Source organism: Corvus kubaryi, unplaced genomic scaffold (genome assembly GCF_017639235.1).
Source record: "Corvus kubaryi isolate FWS band 111438036 unplaced genomic scaffold, C.kubaryi_AGA036_p1.0 37391, whole genome shotgun sequence".
Lineage (NCBI taxonomy): Eukaryota > Metazoa > Chordata > Aves > Passeriformes > Corvidae > Corvus > Corvus kubaryi.
Genome location: NW_024581130.1, coordinates 7,380,368 through 7,400,195, shown reverse-complemented (window position 1 = coordinate 7,400,195; position 19,828 = coordinate 7,380,368). Strand labels below are relative to the sequence as shown.

Sequence of the window (19,828 nt, the reverse complement as noted above, 5' to 3'; positions counted from 1 at the left end):
CTTTCTGTCAAGTCCATTTAAAAAAATGGGATCAGAAGTGCTGGGGAACAGAGACTGGAGAGTTCTGTAATTCTATCTAAAAACTACAGCCTTTGCCCTAGATAGATTCTGTGCTTATAAATGACCCCTGTGAGGGGATCTAGTGAGCAAACTTGTGCATGAGGATATTTAGAAAATTTGTCTAGGCTTACATAAAAGCCATGTGGCAAAGCTCAGATTAAGCTTAGGAACTCTATATTAAATTTAGGACTGAATAGGGGAAAAAAAAAACCCATTTAGCTATCTTATTTAGAAGAGTGTTGACAACACATAAGTTAGGATTTATTCTCTATTTTAAGTGCAGTGGTTGCCTAGAGGCTCTTGCATAGATCCCTTAAACCCTGCACACAGGGAAGCTTTTGGTCCTAGATCTTTAACATGGGAAGTGTATAAGGATGAGACATAATTTACTTCCTAAACATACTTGTCTGAAAAAAAGGTAGTGGTGTCCTTTCTGAGGAGGGAGACTGCTTACAGTTTTGGCTGACTTGGTTCCACCTACAGAAGAATAAAAATAGTGTCCAGTTAAATACAAATTAAACATTAGAAATTTATGAACTGTTCAGAAGAAGAAAATATGGTCTAACAGGGAAGAATGTTCCATTCCTTTTGACTTCAGTGAATGGTTCTGCACATGTGGGCAACATCTCTGCATCTTTATTTCTTTATAATTAAAATGGGCTTAAAATTATTCAGACCTGATTAAAGGATTATGGCAATTTACAGATGAAGAAGAATGTGAGGAGAAAGCTATAATATCTTTGGTTCTCAGATGAAGTAATAATGAAGCGATGTAGTAAGTTGAACATGTAGTATCATGAGAAGTATTTAATAAACAAACATAGAGACAAAACATGCTTCCTCTGTAATGGAAAATACTTTTTATGAGCTGTTCACAGTCATCTTTGCAGATTTAAATCCAAAATTAATTTCTAGATGGTTGCAGAATTAACCAAGAAATTAATTTGTCTTTTGATACACAGCTGCAATAGCAAGTTTAGTATGAAGCTAGCACGAAGCCTAGCTAATTCTCCATCAGTTCCAGGTGCTATAGATGTTGCCCAAATAGATGTTTGGCACAGCCTCAGTGTGAGCAGTGGCTCTGGGGAGACAGAGTCTGGAAGATGCCTGTTCAAGTTCCCCAAAGGTTATTAGTAGGTCAGAGTGGTTTGGTGGCCTGTGTATAAATGAGGTGGCAGCTTAGCTGAGCTCCTAATAGGCACATTAGAAGAAAGAATAGTGAGAGGCCTCTTTCCTGGCATGGTACCAGACAGAAGGGAGGTACCAGCTGTGATGGTGAGGTGGAGAACTAGCCTTGCTGCTCATGCAGTGCAGCCAGAGGCATTGCTTCTGAGGCCAGTCAGGCCAGCCTCACTTGAGGAGACCTGCTGTGCTTCCACTTCGGGGGGCAGAGGCAGGATTCCTTGTGTTCCGTAAACCACTGTCTGCGTTTCCAGGCACTGTGCATTCGCTCACGGGGATAATAAAGAACACACTGCTGTCAGCTGAGCTGTCTGGAGGCACGTTAAAAGAAGGGCCTTGATAGACCCCTACTGTGTTTTTGCATCCTATACCATTCCCAAGTGCAGACCCACAAGGTAGTATTTCAGGATGTAATCACTTATTTTACACACGCACAGTCCAAACCTACAGTAAAGCACTTTGCTTCTGAAGCAGTCTGTGGGGTTATGAGAGGAATCACTCTACCCATTTCTATGGCACAGGCACTCCTGAAGCAGAACATGGTTATTTCCTACTGTGCAGACACATGCACAGCAGTTTAGGACAGAAGGTGCCTAAGAATACCTCTGCCAAGTCCTTGCTCAGCCCACACAGCACATACTATGCGACGTACTACCAAAGCCATATGTTAATAGCTCGATGTGTTGCGGTGGTGAGGGATAAAACAGAAGGAACAGGTTGGCTCAAAACCACTGTCCAAGTATTTAAATTGTTCCCCAGCAGGAGCATTCATGCAACACTGCAGTATTCCCTCAAGGGAACGTGTTAACCCCATGCAAGGCGGACAGGTTCCATTTTGTAGTGCTAAGTGAATTGTCCATAGGATGGTTCTCTAATGAGGCTGAATTTGAGGGTTTTAGTCCACTGTTGTACCTAGACCTGAATTTCTGTCCATCCTGAAATAGCTCCAGGCTGAGACCTTTCTTGAATAATCTGCTATAAAAACCTGATTTTCTTCAAAGAACGAGTGGAAAGGTGGAGTTCTCTGCTTGCTGGCCACAGTTGCCTTGAGGTAGTCAGGTTGTTTGTAGCTACTGTTAGCAGGTAAAGTGTGCATGGAGCCATCCTGCCAGAATTAAAGCTGCTTTGGCTCCAGTTGTATAGGGTCTTCTTTTCTACACACAGGAACATGGACAAGTCAAAAAGCTGTCCAGACTTCCCAGAAGTCAAGCATTTCATGTATGTCTAAGATACATACCTCTTCTGTAAAGTAAAGCATGTAGAGAATCTCAGAGCAGACAGTTTCACAGCTACCAGTGACCTGGTTTGCCTCATCCCTGGAGTCAGTATAAATCTCAAAGCAGTGTGATGTGCTTTGTGGGACTTTGTGTTTCCTTCTGTATTCTCTGGAGCTTCTGCCACACGCTCTTCAACCTATGTGAGGAGAATTCATGGAGGTGGGAGGGTGGAGTGGTCTTGCACAGTGACAGCTCCCAAATGCTCAGCCACCTGCTTCTCCTGCAGACGGGGAGCTTAGAGGAAGCCTGATCTTCTGGGACTGTTTCTCCCATACCATGACGAATCTTTTCAGTAGTGCTGAGGAAGGAGAAATGAGTTCTGCTTTTCTCTCTGCCATCAGCTGTGGGAGGTGGAATCACTCCGTGGCAAGGAAGGGGTTGCCTTTGTTTTAGCTGCGCAAGTCTAGCCAGCTCCAGAGCCAGCCTGAGCCACCTGGAAAGGTGAGGTGGCACAGCTGCTGTGCTGTGAGGATGTCCCACCATGCTCAGTGTCCATCACCAGATGTATTGGGTTGTACAAACTGGGCATTTCCAAGCCGTTTTTGCTGTTCCTGCAAACTTTTAAAATGATGCAAGTGCTTACAACTTCACATCCCACACTGTAGATGAATTTCTGGTGAAGCAGCGACTGACTCAGTGTGTTTTGACGCAGCCTACCTGCCTGCAGACGTGAGCTCAACTACAGAAGCAGAGTTGTGGGAAAGTCTCCTTGTTCTTACATGGATTTTCCTCTAATGTTTTCTTTTCTTCTCCCTAGCAGTGCGCAAAGGGTACAGGATCCAGACTGACAAGGACAGGGACTCCATGAAGGTGCTGTACTATGTCGAGAAAGAATTGGCTCAGTTTGACCCAGCTAGAAGGATGCGAGAACGATGTGAGAAACAAGCATGGTTTGATTTTTTTCCCCCCCACTGACCTAAGAAAGACTGCAAATTCATAGTTAGAAGCTCACTTGGTTTGCCTCAGCATCAACCCTTAGGATATGATGTTTAGGATATGTAATTGGGACAGATAAAGTCTAGATTTTAGGTATCTACAGGTATGTTCTGATTTTAAAGGTCTGGTGCTTGCCTAATCATTATTAATTAGAGCAAAGTGAGTGTTGCTGAAAAGCTCATGAAAATTGTCCACTCATATAATTAAATTTTGGGATCATCAGTATCTGAAAAGCCAAGTCCCTACCCATACCTTCTACAACCTGTGGTGTGATAATAGCTGGGATATTGTTTTCACAATTTCTTAAGAGTGTGGTGTCTGTAAATTCCCAGCATAGCAAAATAGGAGAGGGGTAATTTTATTGAAAGGATGTTTTGTGGCCTGCAGTGACCACTGTGTGGCTTGAAGGAAGCAGGAAGTTTGTCTGGAGTGGCTGTTGCCCTGCAGGAGGAGCAGGGTGGTGAATAGGGACGTGGTGCAAACTCAGAACTGAGCTTCTCTGTGGAACTCCTCACTGTCTTCCCATAGCCTCTGGTAAGCTTTATTTCCTTAAATAAAGGCTGAGGCTGCACTTAATGTGTGTCAGAACACAAACCCAAGTGGGGATCTTCCCACATTAGGAGGCAGAGGTACAGAGTGGGACAAGGTGTGTGGGGAGGGCCTGCAGTGCTGTTCCTTGTCCTGGGGCTGCTGTGTGCAGAGGACAGGGCAGGCTGGGGGCTCAGTTCCTCTGGGCAGCACAGAGCTAAGCCATGTTAGGCACTGCTAGAGGCTCACTTAAAACAGACATGTGGGATCCTGAAAATCATTGAAGGGAAGAGCTTTAAGGAATGGCACTACATCAAAGCTCTGTACAGATTAGGCATAACGAACAAATTATATATACTTCTAAAACAGTCATTGCTGAGCACACTGTCTTCTCCACCCACAAGATTTACTATAAAAAGACCTCTGCAGATTGGTATGTCAGGCCTACAGATGTCAGTGTGCTTGATGGGGTAGAGACTGACAGTGATTCAGACAGACTTTTACTTTTTTTCTTAATCTTTTTTTGAGGGGGTTGCTTTTGTTTTAGCTGGGCAAGTCAGGCCAAATCCAGAGCCAGCCTGTCTCACACCAGGAGAAGGGGAGGTGGCACAACTTCTGTGCTGTAGTGGTGTCCCACCAAGCTTGGTGCCCACCTGACAAGGGTGGGGAGCTCACATGTGTTACTGAGGGTAAGCTCTTCCTGAAGGCTGAACTCAGTTATCTGGAACGCAGGCATCTCATTCCATGTGTGATACCCTCAGAAGCCCCGCCTGGCGGCCGTCGGGTGATGCCTATCTCGTTTCTTTCCTCCATCCTCCCCTGCAGATAACAACACGGTGTCTGAGCTGAGCTCGCTGCACGAGGAGGACCTGAACTTCCGCCAGCCCTACCGGCAGGCGCGGAGGAAACCTCTGCCCCCCGCGGGGGACATGGACGGCGACACCGAGTACTGGGCAGGAGTTGTGGGCGGGGGCAGCACCTCCAGATCACAGGCTGTATCTGATTACAGGGATGAGCGGGACAGCTACTGGCACAGGTGAGGGACACCACGTTGTGGAGCAGCTCTATCTGGCAAAGAGAGCAGAAGGGACAGATGGACTGGTAGCTCTCCCCTATTTCCTTCTGCTCTTGTTCTGCTTAGCAGGGGAGAGGGGCTAGAAAGAAATAGGAAATCTGGATATGTCATTAGATGAGGTCAGAATGAAGCTGATTGCCACAAACCTGCTGAAGCCTACCCAGCTGGGTAAAGCTAGGTACAGCTTTAGTAGTCCCAGTGGGACGTAAAAGTGAGATCAATAGGGAACCAGGCCACCCTTCCCAAAGTGGGAAGGTGCAAATCTCTCTTGAAATTTGTACCTGATTCCTCCAGCACTTCCCAGTGCTGGTGTGCTTTATTAGGAGTCACACCCTGGTGCTTTGGTGCACCAAGGCCTAAAGGACTCTCACTCTGGTGCCTAGAAGAGAGATGGCACAACCTTCCCTCATGTACAAGCAGTCCAGTGTTCCAAAAGCAGTGGCAGGGATTTCCTTCCTTCAGGAGTGGGCTATTGTACCAGCTCACTGTCTTTAAACCTGCTTCAAAACTGCCCTGCTGTGAGCTTCTATGGCTGGGTTCTTGGGTTTTTCCAGCAGGATATACACCTACAAGCTCTAGGATGAAGGAGAAGCAGGTGCAGCCCTGCATATTGGAGGACAGGGCAGGTGCAACTGGGGATAACCTCAGGTAACATTAGACATGCAGAACCTGAGCTGTGCTAAGCTGCCTTTACAGACAGCAGAGAGAACCCGGGGTTTCAAGGATGTGATAGATCTTTTCCTACGATGAAAGATGATGAAAACAGTTCAGATGATTCACGCTCCCAGGAGGGCCTGTTTCCCTCCATTGTCTGTGCAGGCAGCTGAGGGGATGAGTGCAGCTGGATCCTGCCCTCTAACTCTACCTCCTCCCTCTTCCAGCCAGCAGAGATCCAAGTCAGAGATGCTGTCCCGTAAGAGTTTCTCCGTGGGAGTGCCGGCCGTGTCCATGGATGAGCTGGCGGCCTTTGCTGAGTCCTACAGCCAGCGGCCGCGGCGGGCGGACAGCCAGGACATGCGGCGCTTCGAGCGCTCCGAGTCGCACGGCGGGCGCGGCGGGGGGCTGCCCCACCAGGACAGCTCCATGGAGGAATACTACACCAAGCGCTGCAGGGGCAATCGGGAGCCGCTGACGGACTCGGATCGGGGCTGGTCCTACAGCCCGCCCCGCAGACGGGCCCACGAGGAGAAGCACCTTCCCAGGCTGGTGAGCCGGACGCCCGGAGGCAGCCAGAAATATGATCACTCCTACCTCAGCAGCGTCTTGGAGAGGAAATCCCGGAGCTATGACGAGAGTGGTGACCACTGTGCAACCCCCTCGAAGCTGAGCTCACAGCCCAGCCAGAGGGGAGGGAGCACATACTATGCCTGGTCACCACCCTCCACCTACAAAGCTGAGAAGTCGCAGCCGCCGCCACCGCCGCAGTCATCGTCCCCTGAGCAGGACGAGGAGGAGGAGGACAGCCTGCCCCCCTACAGCGAGAGGGAGCTGAGCCGAGGCCCTTCCTACAGGGCTAGGGAACAGGCCTACCTCAATGCCTCTGACAAGAAGAGGAAAAAGGACCCCAAGAAAACAGTGAGGCCATGTCTGGTGGTCCTGGTCCAAATAGGCTGAGCGGAGAGCCACCAGGCAGGGGTTACTAACCAGAGTTGATGGGCCACGGGGGTTTTCCAGGAGGGTGACACCTGGAGTCTGGGTGTCACTCCCTGTGGGAAGGGGGAAAGGAACTGTGGGTGACACCTGGAGTCTGGGTGTCACTCCCTGTGGGAAGGGGGAAAGGAACTGTGGGTGTAGGAAGCCAGAAAGGGTGATAGCTCCTCCACAGGAGTCCATGATGGAGGGGAAAGCCAGATGTGCCTGGGACTGGGGAGGTAAGGGGTGTCTTTGGCATATGTGGCCTGGTAAATCCAAGGTGGTGGGAATTTATCTAGAGTTCAGGGGGATCATGGTAGGGAAGTTACCCAGGCCTTACAGAAATTATAGGGCTTTGCTTTGGCCTTAATCCTTGTTAAGGAAGGTTTGAGAGGCTCTTGTTCTTCTGGGTTGGTAGCAAGGGATGGCGTAACAGACATCTTCCTGAATGGGGTGAGATCACAGACTCCTGTGGGTACATGGGCTTCTGTAGGGGCCATTCATGCCAAAGGCATTCCTCACCCAGGATACCAGCAAGTGCAAAACATCCTGCCACATGTGGTCCAAGCTAGTGAGGACTGATGAGTTCATTGTTGCTGGGGAAGGGGATCTTCCCCATCTACCCTAGCTGGGGAAGCCTTCGCCATGAGGGAGATCTTATCATTAGAGTAGCTTAGCTGTGGGAGAGAGGATTGGATTGTGAGTGGACAAAGCCGTTGCTGTTTAGTTGTCTCTGTCAAAGCTTTGTCTGTCCCTTTGTCTGTTCCAATGAGTGCTTTCCTGTTGACATTTAATCTTCTCTCTTTCCTCCCAGAATGATTTCCCAACAAGGATGTCCCTTGTGGTTTGAAGTTGTTGTGGACCTGTCATGTTGATGGGCTGGATATCAATCATGAGGTGACTGCAGTGGAGAAGATGCAGAGCAACGAGCAAGACAAGCCTCTGTGAACATCTGCAGCCATCAGCCATGGACTGTTTCAATTGTTTGTTTCATCCAGGGGAGCTGAGGCTTTTGTAAGAGACAGACTGCCATGGACAGCACTCGATCTCAGCGGCTCTGAGAGTCTGCCAGGAAAATGAGGCCGGGGCTCTCTTTGGCACCGTGTTTACCAGTGCCCTCCATTCTGCACTGGACGGCAGCCACGTCCTTCCTGCCCCTGCAGCCCTGAACTACAAGTGAGGCTGCCTTTTTGCCTCTTGCCCTGTCTCATGTGCAGAGGGAGGCCTGTGTACCTCTTGCTCTCTCTGTCTCCTCAGTTCTCCGTTTGGATCAAAATTGTCTCCATACTTAAAGCCTTTTCTGTATCACCCCCATGCTGGGAGGAGGCCTTGTTCTTACAGCTGCAGACTGCCTCCAGCTGATCAGGCCCTAAATCATGAAAGAAAATCTACATCCTTTCAGACACTGTAAGAAATGACTGATGAGATGTTACCTTGATAAGGGCTGAATGGGGAAAGAGACAATTATGAGCTGGTTTGTTCAATATATTTAGTTCTGTTCGTTGTGTGATGAGAGTTGCAGGTGAGATTGATGTATTGTTTCAAAAGTGGGTCAAAATAGCTTTTATTGTGATGAGAGCATGATTTGTTTCCCCCCTGCCTCCAACTGTGTTTTGTTTTGATGCAGTTGCATTTCCTTGCAGCTGAACTGTGACCCTGTAGAGCTTCAAGCTGGAGTACCTACTCCACTGTTTTAAAAGCAGTGCTCTAGCCTTCCTAGTGCTCTGCTTCCAGCACCACCAGACACCTCTGCTACTCCAGTGAGTGGCCTTTTTGTTTCAAGGAAGCAAAGAGGGGACAGCCTCAGCGAGAGGGCAGCTGCAGACCTTCATTCTGTGCCACTGGTATCACTCCTTTCTGGGAATTGTTTCCAAGCACTGAAGAGAGCCCGAACAGCAGTGGGAAAAGAATTAGCACTGTGGATGGATACAAGTTTTGAAAGTCACCTTTTCAGTTAAAACCATTCCATTCACTTTGGTTGGGATGTGGTATTAGTGGCTGTTGTCTCAGCAATAGCTTTATTTAGAAGTGAGTGCTTCACACCATTTGGAAGCCTGACATTCTGGTTTTCATAGGGTATTATGCAGTCATTTATTTAGCTGCTAAAATCATCATGTGAGGGAACATGATGGGAACATTTTAAGGTCCAGTATCTTGATCCCTATTACACCTAGAAACAACTTAGTGCCCTGTTGTGTTACGGACCTTATCAGCCTCTGAAATGACATCTTTGTTGCTCCTGTGGGAATTTGGGAAGCTGTCTGGCCTCAGATGCTCATACTGGCAGTACTGTTTGGAACACAAGGTATAGTAACATCACTGCAGTTCTCCATAAAAATGATAGATTAATTTCTGCATTACTCCTTTGCCAGATTGTTCACCCACCAGGGATGGTCAGGGGAGAGCAAAAAAAATCTCCGTAGATTTGATGACAGTTTTCATGTGAGAAAGTGCATTGGTGAAAGGATGACTTTCTTCTCCCACACTCCTCTAGTGATGACTGTAGTTTTGGAAAGCCCAGTCCTGGGTCTTCCTGGCCTGAGAGGGATTGGCCAGCAGGACCACACAGTTGTGGAATTGCAGAGTTTTTTGTGCAGGAGGTAGCCTTCAAAGATCATCTAGTTCCAACCCTCTGCCATGGGAAGGGACATCTTCCACATACCAGGTTGCTCAAAGCCCCGTCCAACCGGACCTTGAACACTTCCGTGATGGGCCATCTGCAGCTTCTATGGGCAACCTGTTCCAGTGTCTCACCACGCTCACAGTAAAGAATTTCTTCCTTGTATCTAATCTAAAATGGCCCTCTTTTAGTTGAAAATCAGTGCAAAAAAGTAAAAAAGTCTGGTAAAAAGTCCCTCTCCAGCTTTCTTGTAGGACCCTTTAGGCATTGGAAGGCTGCTCTAAGGTCTCCACAGAGCCTTCTCTTCTCCAGGCTGAACATCCTGTCTTCATAGAAGAGGTGTTCCAGCCCCTGTGACCATTTTTGTGTCCCTCTGGACCTGTTCTAACAGGTCCATGTCTTTGTGCTGGTGGCCCCAGAGTTGAACACAGCACTCTGTGTGGGGTCTTGGGAGAAGAGAGGGAAATTCCACTCCTTGACCTGCTGGTCACTCACCCGCTGCAGCCCAGGATATGGTTGGCTTTCTGGGCTGCAAGAGCACGTGGCTGGCTCATGTCCAACCTTTACCACTATAAAATCATAGAATCATAGAATGGTTTGGAAGGGACCTTAAAGATCATCTAGTTCCCCAAGTCCTTCTCAGGGTTCCCAGTCCATTCTTGCCCCAGTCTGTATCAGTACCAGGGGTTGCCCTGGCTCAGGTGTAGCACCTCACACTTGGCTGTGTTGAACTTCATGAGGTTCTCATGGGCCCACTCCTCAAGCCTGTCCCAGGGTCACTCTGGATGGCATCCCTCGCCTCCAGTGACTCCGTGGCATCACTCAGCTTGGTGTGACCCACAGACTGCTGAGAGGGCCTTCAGTCCCACTGTCTGTGCCATTTATGAGGATTGAACAGTGTCAGGCTTGGTGCAGGCCCACAAGGGACACCACTTGTTTCTGATGTCTGTTTGGACACTGAGCCATTGCCTGATGCTCTGGATGTGGCCATCCAGCCAATTCCGTGTCCATCCAGCCAATTCTGTGTCCATCAAGTCCATCCATCAAACCCATCTCTCTCCAATTTAGAAACTACAGTATTGTGTGGGACTGTGTCAAAGGCCTCACAGAAAGTCAAGGCAGATGACATCAGATGGATTTTCCTTATCCACAATGTCATCACTCTCATAGAAGGTCTCCAAGTAAGCAGGCATGATTTGTCCTGGGTGAAGCCATGCCAGCTGTCTTTAATCACTTCCGTGCCATCCATATACCTTGAGATAGCTTCCAGGGGAATCTTTCAGGGCACAGAGGTGAGGCTGATTGGTCAAGAGTTCCCAGGGTCCTGTTGTTTTATTCCTCTTTAAAAGAGGTGGGATGTTTCCCTTTCACCAGTCACTGGGAACCTGACTACCTGAGTACCATGACTTTCCAAACAGGGAGAGCAACTTAGCAACTGCCTTTACCATCTCCCTGTGTTATGGCTGGAGAGATGAACATCTTAAGTATTTTCATCTTTTCTTATCATTAATGTGTGTTTTTAGGAAAATCACAGCACAGTTAGCAAGAGGTGGGCAGTTGGGTGCCATCTGAGGACTCTGGGGCCTTGAGAAGTCTATGGAGCTTCACTACATGCTGTTGTAAATCAAACATTTCATTCCTGACCTATGAGGATTCTAGCAAGTTGATGTTTTGTTCGTCTGAAAACCTTGGCAACCCATATGCCATGAATTTCAAGGGAGCTTAGCCTGCTATCATTTCCATCAGACATCCAGCAGAGCCAGGGAACAGTTGACACTGAAATTTGAAAGTGCATCTGACTATGCCAGAAAGGGGCCAAACCAGTGATTTTACAGTCTTTGAATCTTTACTGTCTTTTAAATCATACTGAAAGCCTGAGCATTACAATCTTCTCATATCAGTTATGTTCTGTCCCTTATCTCAGTCACTGTAGTTTATTTGATCAAGCCCTCAGGAATGAGTTGTGTGTATTAAAAATACAAGTCTTCATTTATTTGAGTCAGTTTTTTTTGTTCAGTGCTGGTACTTTAGGGCATCTGCACACTGTGTGTAAGAAGTTGCCATTTGTGTATCTAGCTTATAAATAAGTAGTTGCAAGCTAATTCTTTTAAGAAAACTGTCTTGATTGTAGAAACAACTGTTTGTGAGAACTTGGAAATGTCTCTTGAATCCAAGTACCTGGAAGAGTATTGAAGATTTTATGACTAGTGATTCCATGAGTTTTATCAGGTGATAAAAGTTTCAGCTGCAGAAAAGAAAAAAAGGAGGCCTTAATTGCCTGTGATGCCTTTTCCTGGTCTTAAAATCAAGAGTCAAACACAGTTAGAAGGGAAAAAGGGGTTTTACTTTGGTATTTATTTTAAGGATCCATAGGTACACATGTCCAGGTCGAATGCACTGAAATGCACACCGCAATGCACACCCCCAAAAGATCTGGTATAACATTATAGGTGTTACTAATTAGCATAGCTATCAAAAATTCCCCAATGAGAGGCTCGAATGAGTCCCCCCTCCCCAAGGAAGCTTCCCCTGGATGGTTCTGTCTCAGTTTACAGAATGTGTTCTGGAGAGGACCTTGGGGTCTGGGGCACACTGATCCCTAACTACGAAGCTTCTAAAATGTTTAGTCTCTTAGCTGAACAAGAGACAGCTTGTAGGCAAAAAGCACTAAGAATATAGAAGTTGTAAAAAGGTATAACGGGTATAAAAGAAAAGGCAAAAAATCATCATGGCATCACCTGAAGTCAGATCTGGGCAGCAGCAACCTTGCTCTAAAGTTTTAGATTTCGTATTTTGCTGTACAAATCTCCAGGAATTTTCAGCTACTGATCTTGTCTGTCCTCAGGCCATCTTTATTTTTCCCATTAGAAATATGTCTGCAGCAGCAGCCAATGGACCAAATCAAGAAGCGAGGGGTGATGTAGAGTACCTGCACAGCTACACAACCCTAATGACCTGTGACTCCTGCAGCAGGGGAGCAGGGGGCCAGAGACTGACAGACAGCTTGAGAGGAGCCTCATGTTTCAAGAGAGGAGTAATGGTTTGTGTCTGTGCCATCTTTCAGAACACCTGCAGAATGCTGGCACTGGGAAATAATAATGAGCCTGGCTATTATGTGGTCTCAAATTATAAGTTTTCCGGTGATCAATTTTTATTGCTGGCATAAAATTAAAATCCTTTTCTTACTGGGTATGGATGTCTGGGTCATGTCAAGGACATGGAGGGTTTTTGGTCTTAAAATCATAGCATCACAATGGTGACTTGCTAAGAAAACAGATGATGAGAGAATCCTGTAAAAATTTAGAAGAGCCCCTAGAGCAAAAGCAGGATTGAGCATCAGCAGTAGATTTGGCTGTGCTGTCAACAAAAGTGATCTTGGCTACTAAAAAAAAGATTTTGACATAATGGACTAGGAAGATAAATACCAATGGTAATGACTTCTCATCAATCCCTTTATTCCTTTAAGGTGCATTGTAAAAGTTCCAGTGGATGGCTTCAGTGTGAATATCTTCAGAACACTTAATTTCCACTGAAATGGAAAATTAACAAAATTAGCACTTTGAATACTTAAGAGAAACTCCCAGCATTTGTCAGCTGAAACAGGCAGTCAGAATTACTCAGGTCTTTATGCTGGCATATGGTACAGGGGACTGGAGCTGTAACATCCCCACCTTCGTTGCTGGAGCTGGGTCAGGGGTGGCCATCAGCAGTGCACCCCAGAGCTGCATCTCGGAGAGATAAAGGACAGCCCCTGGGATAGATCCCTGAGAAGGAGCAATCACAAAATATTTCAGGAGTCAAGCCTTGCCACAAACTGTTCCAGGTATATAAATGCAGCACCATGGTGTTTTATCATGCCTGAGCTATTCTGAAAATAATTTTAATGATGTGGAGATTGTTGAGAAACTGCATGGAGCTGTCTTTTTGTCCAGGTAGCTTTCACACAAGATGTGGGTGACGATCCGTTCGCTGTGACTAGGTACAGGGTTTGGGACATGTGGAAATAAGAGCTAAAGGGGCTTTAGCCCATTTTTTTACTGGAGCAAAGTAGAATCCAGAAGCAAAGATGCCTTTGGCATCTGCCAGGTGCTGCAGATTTGCCCCTATAATTCCAGAAATCTCTGTGGTGCAGCATCTCCAGGCTCTACTGGCTGTACATGGTTGCTACAACAGCTGTGATGTCGAAACCACCCTCATAGTCACCTGGGGCTCCTGAAGTCCCTTTCCCATTGCCTGGAAGATCAGAAAAAGTATCCATTGTATAATGTGAAGGAACAGCTATCATTTTGATGTGATCTCAGAAATGCCAGCTGGATTTACCAGCATTAGAAACAGCAAAAATCTAAATAATAAAGTTAGCTAATACTAAAGGAAGGAACCTGCCACGATTCCCATATGAACTCTCTTGTAACCTTTATAATTCTTTCTGGTATTCACCCCTGCCTGCACAGGGGCCTTTGCCAGGGGAGGAGGCTACCATCTCTTTTGCCTGTCATGTTTTGTCATGCTTGTAATGCCTCTCTGACCCCTGTGCTTTCCTTTGGCTATTTCCAGTCAGCCTTCAGTGTTGTGCCTAGGGGTTCCAGACAGCTTGGATGTAGAATGGGTGGTGTTTTGTAAAAAAGGCATTTTTACCCCCATAAAAGCAAAAATTGCAGAATGCCCGCAACAAAAGCCCAAGCCCTCTAGATACTCTCTCAAGCCCAAGCAGGGGTGTTACTGGAAACATTTTAAAAATTAAAGCTGAACATAATTTCAAAACGAGTCGGTATTGTTTTCAACCCCAGGGCAGCTGCAGTCAGAGCTGTGGAGTGCAAGCCGCAGGAGCAAATGCATTCAGGTTGCATTGTCCTTGGTGAGAGCAGTGGCAGAGAGCAGCAGCATTTAATGAGTCAGAAAGCAAACAGTGTTCCAAGGTGCTATTAATGACATGTGAGTTAGAAGTGTGAACTAGAAGTCGACAGGCTTGGCTTAAAAGCAAAATTCAGTCCAGGGAAACTTGAGCCCTGGCCCAGGGGTACAATCCTCTTGCTGTTTACAGATGAGCTGGGCTTTTTCCCTGCCTCTGTTGCTGCCTACCACAGCCATTTCCCAGCCATTACACAGTGAGTGAGTGGCTTTCTTTGCTGCTGCTATTTTACTTAGATTGTCCTCCCCTGTAATGAACTTTTTCAATATGAGGGGGAGAAGGACGTAACAATACTCTGTAATGAAAATGTAACACTTCTATAGCTTTTTGGGACACATCCACATCCCCAATTACCAAGCATTATACATTTGCCATGCATACAGTATCGAAGTCATTGCTTTTGAGTTGTCACCATGGAGAATAAAAGCAGGAAAAGCTACCACCAATCTGCCTTTTTATTATCCTGCAGGCAAATAATTTGCCCAATTTTTGCTAAGATATGAGCAGTTTACATGAGTAGTTTTCAACCCATTTTTTTTGATTAATGGCCAATAAACCAAACATTTTCCAGTGGAGCAGCAGACCCTTCATAAATCTCATACCATTCACAGGATACCATACAAAAATATTCTGCCCAGCATTTTCATACAAAAAAATCCATGCAGGTACCCTATGGAGCCACACTCCTTCAGAGAAAGGATAAACTCTCCCCTGGTCTTACAGATGTAAAACTTTTTTTTTATTTTATTCAGAAATCTTTTATCTTTTTAGTACAGACATGTTCTTTTCTTTTGGCCTCTTTGTCCTAAAGTCTGCAGTACTCTGGACTGATGATTTTTGTGTCATAAACAAGCAACTTCATTCAGATCCTGTCTCTGTGTTGTAAATAATGGATTAAGACTCACACTGTTTGTAGGTGTAACCTGAACAGCATTTGCACATTTAGATTGTGTCTGATAGGTGTTATCAGCAGTCAGGTGCAAGAGAAGCAGCTCCCAGCTCTGCTCTGTATTTCTCTGTGCAAGGCACAGCATCTCTTGGCTCTGAAAATTGTCACTCATCCTCTATTTTACCACCTGTCAACGTGCTCAGTGTTTCTTTGGGCTTCTTTAGCACTCCTCTGTCCCTCAGTGCTCCCCCTCTGCAGAAGTCTCCGAGCCAACATGGAGCAGGAAAGGTGCCCATCCCTACCTTAAAGACTAATGGGGGTGAGGAAGACCTGACAACAGCAACAGGGAGAGGTCACCCAGCTCTGCAGGAAGTCACTTCTGGGTGGGGAAGTGTTTGTGCCAGCAAGGCAGAGGTGCCCTACAGCTCCCACCGTAATTCCTGCTTACAACTTGCACTCTTCCATGCTCAGCTACCCATGAGCACTTGGCTCATGGATACAGGTTTGTGATTCAGGGCCATTTCTGAATTAGAGAAATGAGTCTGAAAGAATTGCCTAAAATTGCACAGCACTACTTACTACAGCAGGTGTAGTGTTTTCATTTAGTCCTTGCTGTGTGACAGAAATCCTTTCTGCTAACATGTCACGTTCGTTTCCATCAGCCTCTCCAGAGCAGGTGGGAGTGATTTTCTTGTCCCAGTTATCAGATCTTCTCTTTGAGCAAAAGATCACTCAGTGCACTTGTGTCTGAATAGGTACTCCAGGGTAGTGAGAGGCAGATCTCCAACTGGTTGCATTTTACACTCAAGAGCCTGCTAAATGATTAATTCATTTAGTTTCTCAAAGTGCTCTGCTTCCTGGCAAAACCAGAATGTGTGTTTCTACAGGCCTCAGGCCTGCTCACCTTGGAATTACAAGTTTTCGCAAGGACTTTTAACATCCAGTAGGGTGGAGATCAGGTAAAACAGTAGCAGAAAAAGCTAAAAGCTTTACCTTGTGTGAAGTGCATAAAAGATGTGTAAAGTGTGTAAAAAGTGTAAAGATACCATCTTCGCATCACTGATTCTGCAAGAAGGGTGAGGTCACTAAAATGAAGGCTATCTTAGCTATGTAAACTCCTCCTGGATTTCTCTTTCAGGTTTTTGGCCATGTTAGACTTTGAAGAGTAGGCCTACACAGTTAAAGTTTGAGCAGTACCTGTCTAAAATGCAGGTTCTACAAATCTTCATGCATGAACTTGGCCACAATTACTGAGTGAATACAGAAATGATGTGTGGACCTGGTACCTGGAACATTTTTCTTTAGAACTTGGAGTCCCAGTTTCTTGAATTGACACTTTCAGCACAGTCAAGTATTCAGGATTTCTGAGAAAGTAAAACTACTCAAATTGGTAAAACCACAGTGCACACAACACCCCAGTGCAGCCAGTTTACAGAGACTGCAATGTGCAATTTTGGCAGCCAGAACCAACTGATGCAATTTGGAACCTGCATCTCTGGGGAGCTGAGCTGCCAAGGCTTGGAGAGCACTTGGTCCCATGCACAAATAGGCCCTCACCCAATGGGCAGAATGACAGAACTTGAGTGGGTAGCAGCCTCTGAGCCCAAGGTATGTTTTAATTAGAACTGGGGAAGTGAAATGATGAAATGGGTTTGGGAGTTGTGGGGGTTTTTTTTGTTTTTTTTTTTCTTTAAATAGAAATATATATTTATATATATAAATTTTTGTCTCTGCTCCTCAGAAGAGAGATCTGAGGCTGCCTTCTGTTCAGGCCAGTATGATGCCTGAATGGAAAATTTCACTCCCCAGTTTCAGTAAAATGCAGTCTAGACTGGTTCTTGTGAATAGCTGTAAAAGGAAAGTTACTGTAGCAGAGCTCTGTAATCAAGAGGTCTCTATGGACAGCCTGTCATCCTGATGAGAGACACTTCTTAATTAAGAGAAGATGCTGCATTGTAGATGAAACAATTCCTAAGTGTACCAACTTCCCTCATCATATCAATGAGCCTGGAGTTAAAGAGCTCCCAACAACAAGGGGTTTTAGAGGATTTCAAGAGAATTTTAAGTCTGAAAGTTCAACACTCAAGCATGTGCAGCATGCAGAGAACACATTTCAAAAAAGTGTTTGAAGAGCAGAAGCCTAGTTTTGTACTACTTCAAAGATCTTTGAAAGGCAGCACAGTGTTGTTGGGAAGATCTGAGATCCACACACTTCTGTGAAAAGCTCAACCTTACTTGCAAGCAAATCAATTAAGAAGCTGCCCTTGCAGCTAAGCTTAACTGATTTCCTGTTTGAGCATCTCAGTGACATTTGGTTTCATGATTAAACGTGTTCAGATTAATGGGAAAACAAAAAAAAAAATCATGGTCAAAATACTGGACGAACTGTTTAGGAGAATGAAGAACACTGGTGTTTGTGAAGCGGCCAGTAGGGAGCGCCTGGAAAAGGAAAACAGCTGCCTGCAGATTAACACTAAATTCAAGCGAAGTGAAGGGTAACACGCTGGTGTGCTTCAGCACATCGAGTGGCAACACAAAAATGCTGCATGGACACCGATCATCTTACATCTTAGCTGATTAGGACCCTTATGTTGTCTACACCCGTGTGTAATACAGCCCCAAGGAGTGAACCTGGGTGCTGTCCCTGCCCATCTGCTCTGCGTAAGGGATTAGTGTACTCTCTTCTATATATACTGTATATTCTGGAGTAAAATTGTTTGCCACAGCCCACATTCAGTCACTCTCGCTGCCAGCTGAACAAGGCTGTCCATGGGGGCACTTGCAGCAAGAGCTACAAGTCTAGAAGACCAGGGCACAAGGTGCACCAAAACCACCATGTGGTCCAGGCCACAGTTAGGTGGCAACCTGGGATTTTGGGAACCTGACAGCCAACTCTCTGAGGAGTCATGCACCAGGCATACAGGCAAGTCCTCACAGCAGTTTTGTTTGTCATTTCTAGAAAGAGGCTGATCCCGAAATGGCCCGCTGCCCGTTCTTCCTGTACCTCAATGAATGACTAAGAGAGAACACGGAAAGTGTGGGACAGAAAATGTCCTCAGATGTTCGTAATTCTCCCACTCCCCCTGGCTCCCAGCTAAGGGAATCTGAATTAACCATGCAATGAAGTTGAATTGGATGCAGTGGGCTCTGAACTATGGGGTTTGTAGTGACTGAACAGAGAGAGCACAAAGTGCCCTGGCTTGTCATGGCCGGAGTGGAGAGTGAGGGCACAGGGGCTGCCCAGCAGCAGTGTTTGTGTGAGGACTTACTGGGTGTAGATAATGCCCATCAGCAGGTTCTACACGTGCCTAGTTTGAAAAATGAACAGAAACAGCATTAGAGCAAAAGAGTTCACCTGGGCTAACACTGCTTGGCTTCTGTGCCCCTGGCACCTTTTACTGTGTAAATGTCACCACCCTGGCCTGGCTTTGTCCATTCCACAAACATACACAATTGGCTGAAACTCCCAACTCTGAGGCAAGAGACATCTTTTCAGCTGCTTTATGGGGGCAGAATTACCCTTCAGAATAAACACGTTTTGGTAACAGCATGTGCAGCAAAGACACCACAAAAATGAATTGCAGTTTCCATCCTCTGGTGGCAATGAACGCTTTCCTGATGGGGCTGGGAATGCAGAAACAACAAAGGCAATGTGTCAGGCTTTTTCAGGTCTAGCCCTTTTTAGAAACATTAAAAAAAAGAGGAAGGAAAGCAACAAACATCTTAAATGATGTATTTCTTGGGAACTAACAGCAATACTGGCCACACTATTTATTTCCTTTTTTTCATCTGTCTGTTCACTGACTCCAAGCCTTTCAGTGGTACATACCCTGCTCCTCATGAGCCTGTGGTGTAGATTGGACTAATGGAGTTTGGAGTGAACTCTCCAGAATCTGTACTTCAAAAAGCATGGATCATCTTATGGATCGTAAGAGCACAGCCATGTGAACACTTACTCAGCACAGCTCTATTAATTCAGGCTCTTGGGGAGAAGGTGGGAGTAGAGACCAAATGACTTAAACCAGATCTGCCGCCAATGGAGCAAGAAGCTGTGCTCTTTGTGGCAGCAGTTGGTGGCTAAGGGAGGCATGGATGTATCCACATTACTCAGCCAGGAATTCCAGTCATATTCTGGTCACAGCTTGCTGGTTTCCTCAGGATCCTGTGTTCTTCACGTTGGGTGTTCTCTTTGCCCTAAGTGATCTCCCCCGTTTGGGAGCTCAGCCCTGTGTGAAAGCTCATTGTTTGCACCAGGCCTGTGTGTGGTGCTGAAAATAAAAATTCTGCAGCACAACAGATTTGATTGCTTCGTTTTCTTGCCTGAAGCACACTGTGATTTCTTCCCCTGTTTGTCTTCGTGGGTGGAACAGGCATTTCAGTATATACTGCCACGCTCATTACAGGGAGTTCTTCCATGCTAGAGATATTAACATCTTTGTTATTACTGCCAGTTCCCTCCTCCTCCCCCGTACCAAGCGGTTGCCTGAGCTAGAAATCCTATTAAGGACAGACTTCCAGTAGTAGTATTCTCCTCCTCAAAGTGAAGAAGACCTCTCCAGAGGTCAGATCCTTCTGCTTTCTCAGAATCCTGTCTCCTTCATGTTCCTTAGAAAGTCATTATTAAAATTGTCAAAACCACTCACAAAAACATCACAGAAATTCTCAGAATCAGTCGAGAAATAATTACCCCTTTGTAATCATTAACAACTCAAAACTGTAG

General features: G+C 46.0%; 1 protein-coding gene across 4 annotated transcripts in view; it reads left to right on the top strand.

The window, feature by feature from the left end:
- Nucleotides 1-11,299, top strand: part of ILDR2 (immunoglobulin like domain containing receptor 2) — a 39,441-nt gene extending 28,142 nt beyond the window's left edge. For 2 of the 4 annotated variants that reach the window (XM_042038112.1, XM_042038109.1), the window contains 4 exons: nucleotides 3,277-3,393; nucleotides 4,809-5,019; nucleotides 5,940-6,633; nucleotides 7,505-11,299. In XM_042038112.1, the coding sequence (XP_041894046.1) occupies nucleotides 3,277-3,393; nucleotides 4,809-5,019; nucleotides 5,940-6,633; nucleotides 7,505-7,540 (1,058 nt within the window). In that variant the 3' untranslated portion in view covers nucleotides 7,541-11,299. Of the gene's footprint in view, nucleotides 1-3,276; nucleotides 3,394-4,808; nucleotides 5,020-5,939; nucleotides 6,688-7,504 lie in introns of all 4 variants that reach the window. The other 2 variants (XM_042038113.1, XM_042038111.1) reach the window with 2 other exon arrangements.
- Nucleotides 11,300-19,828: the final 8,529 nt, after the last annotated feature.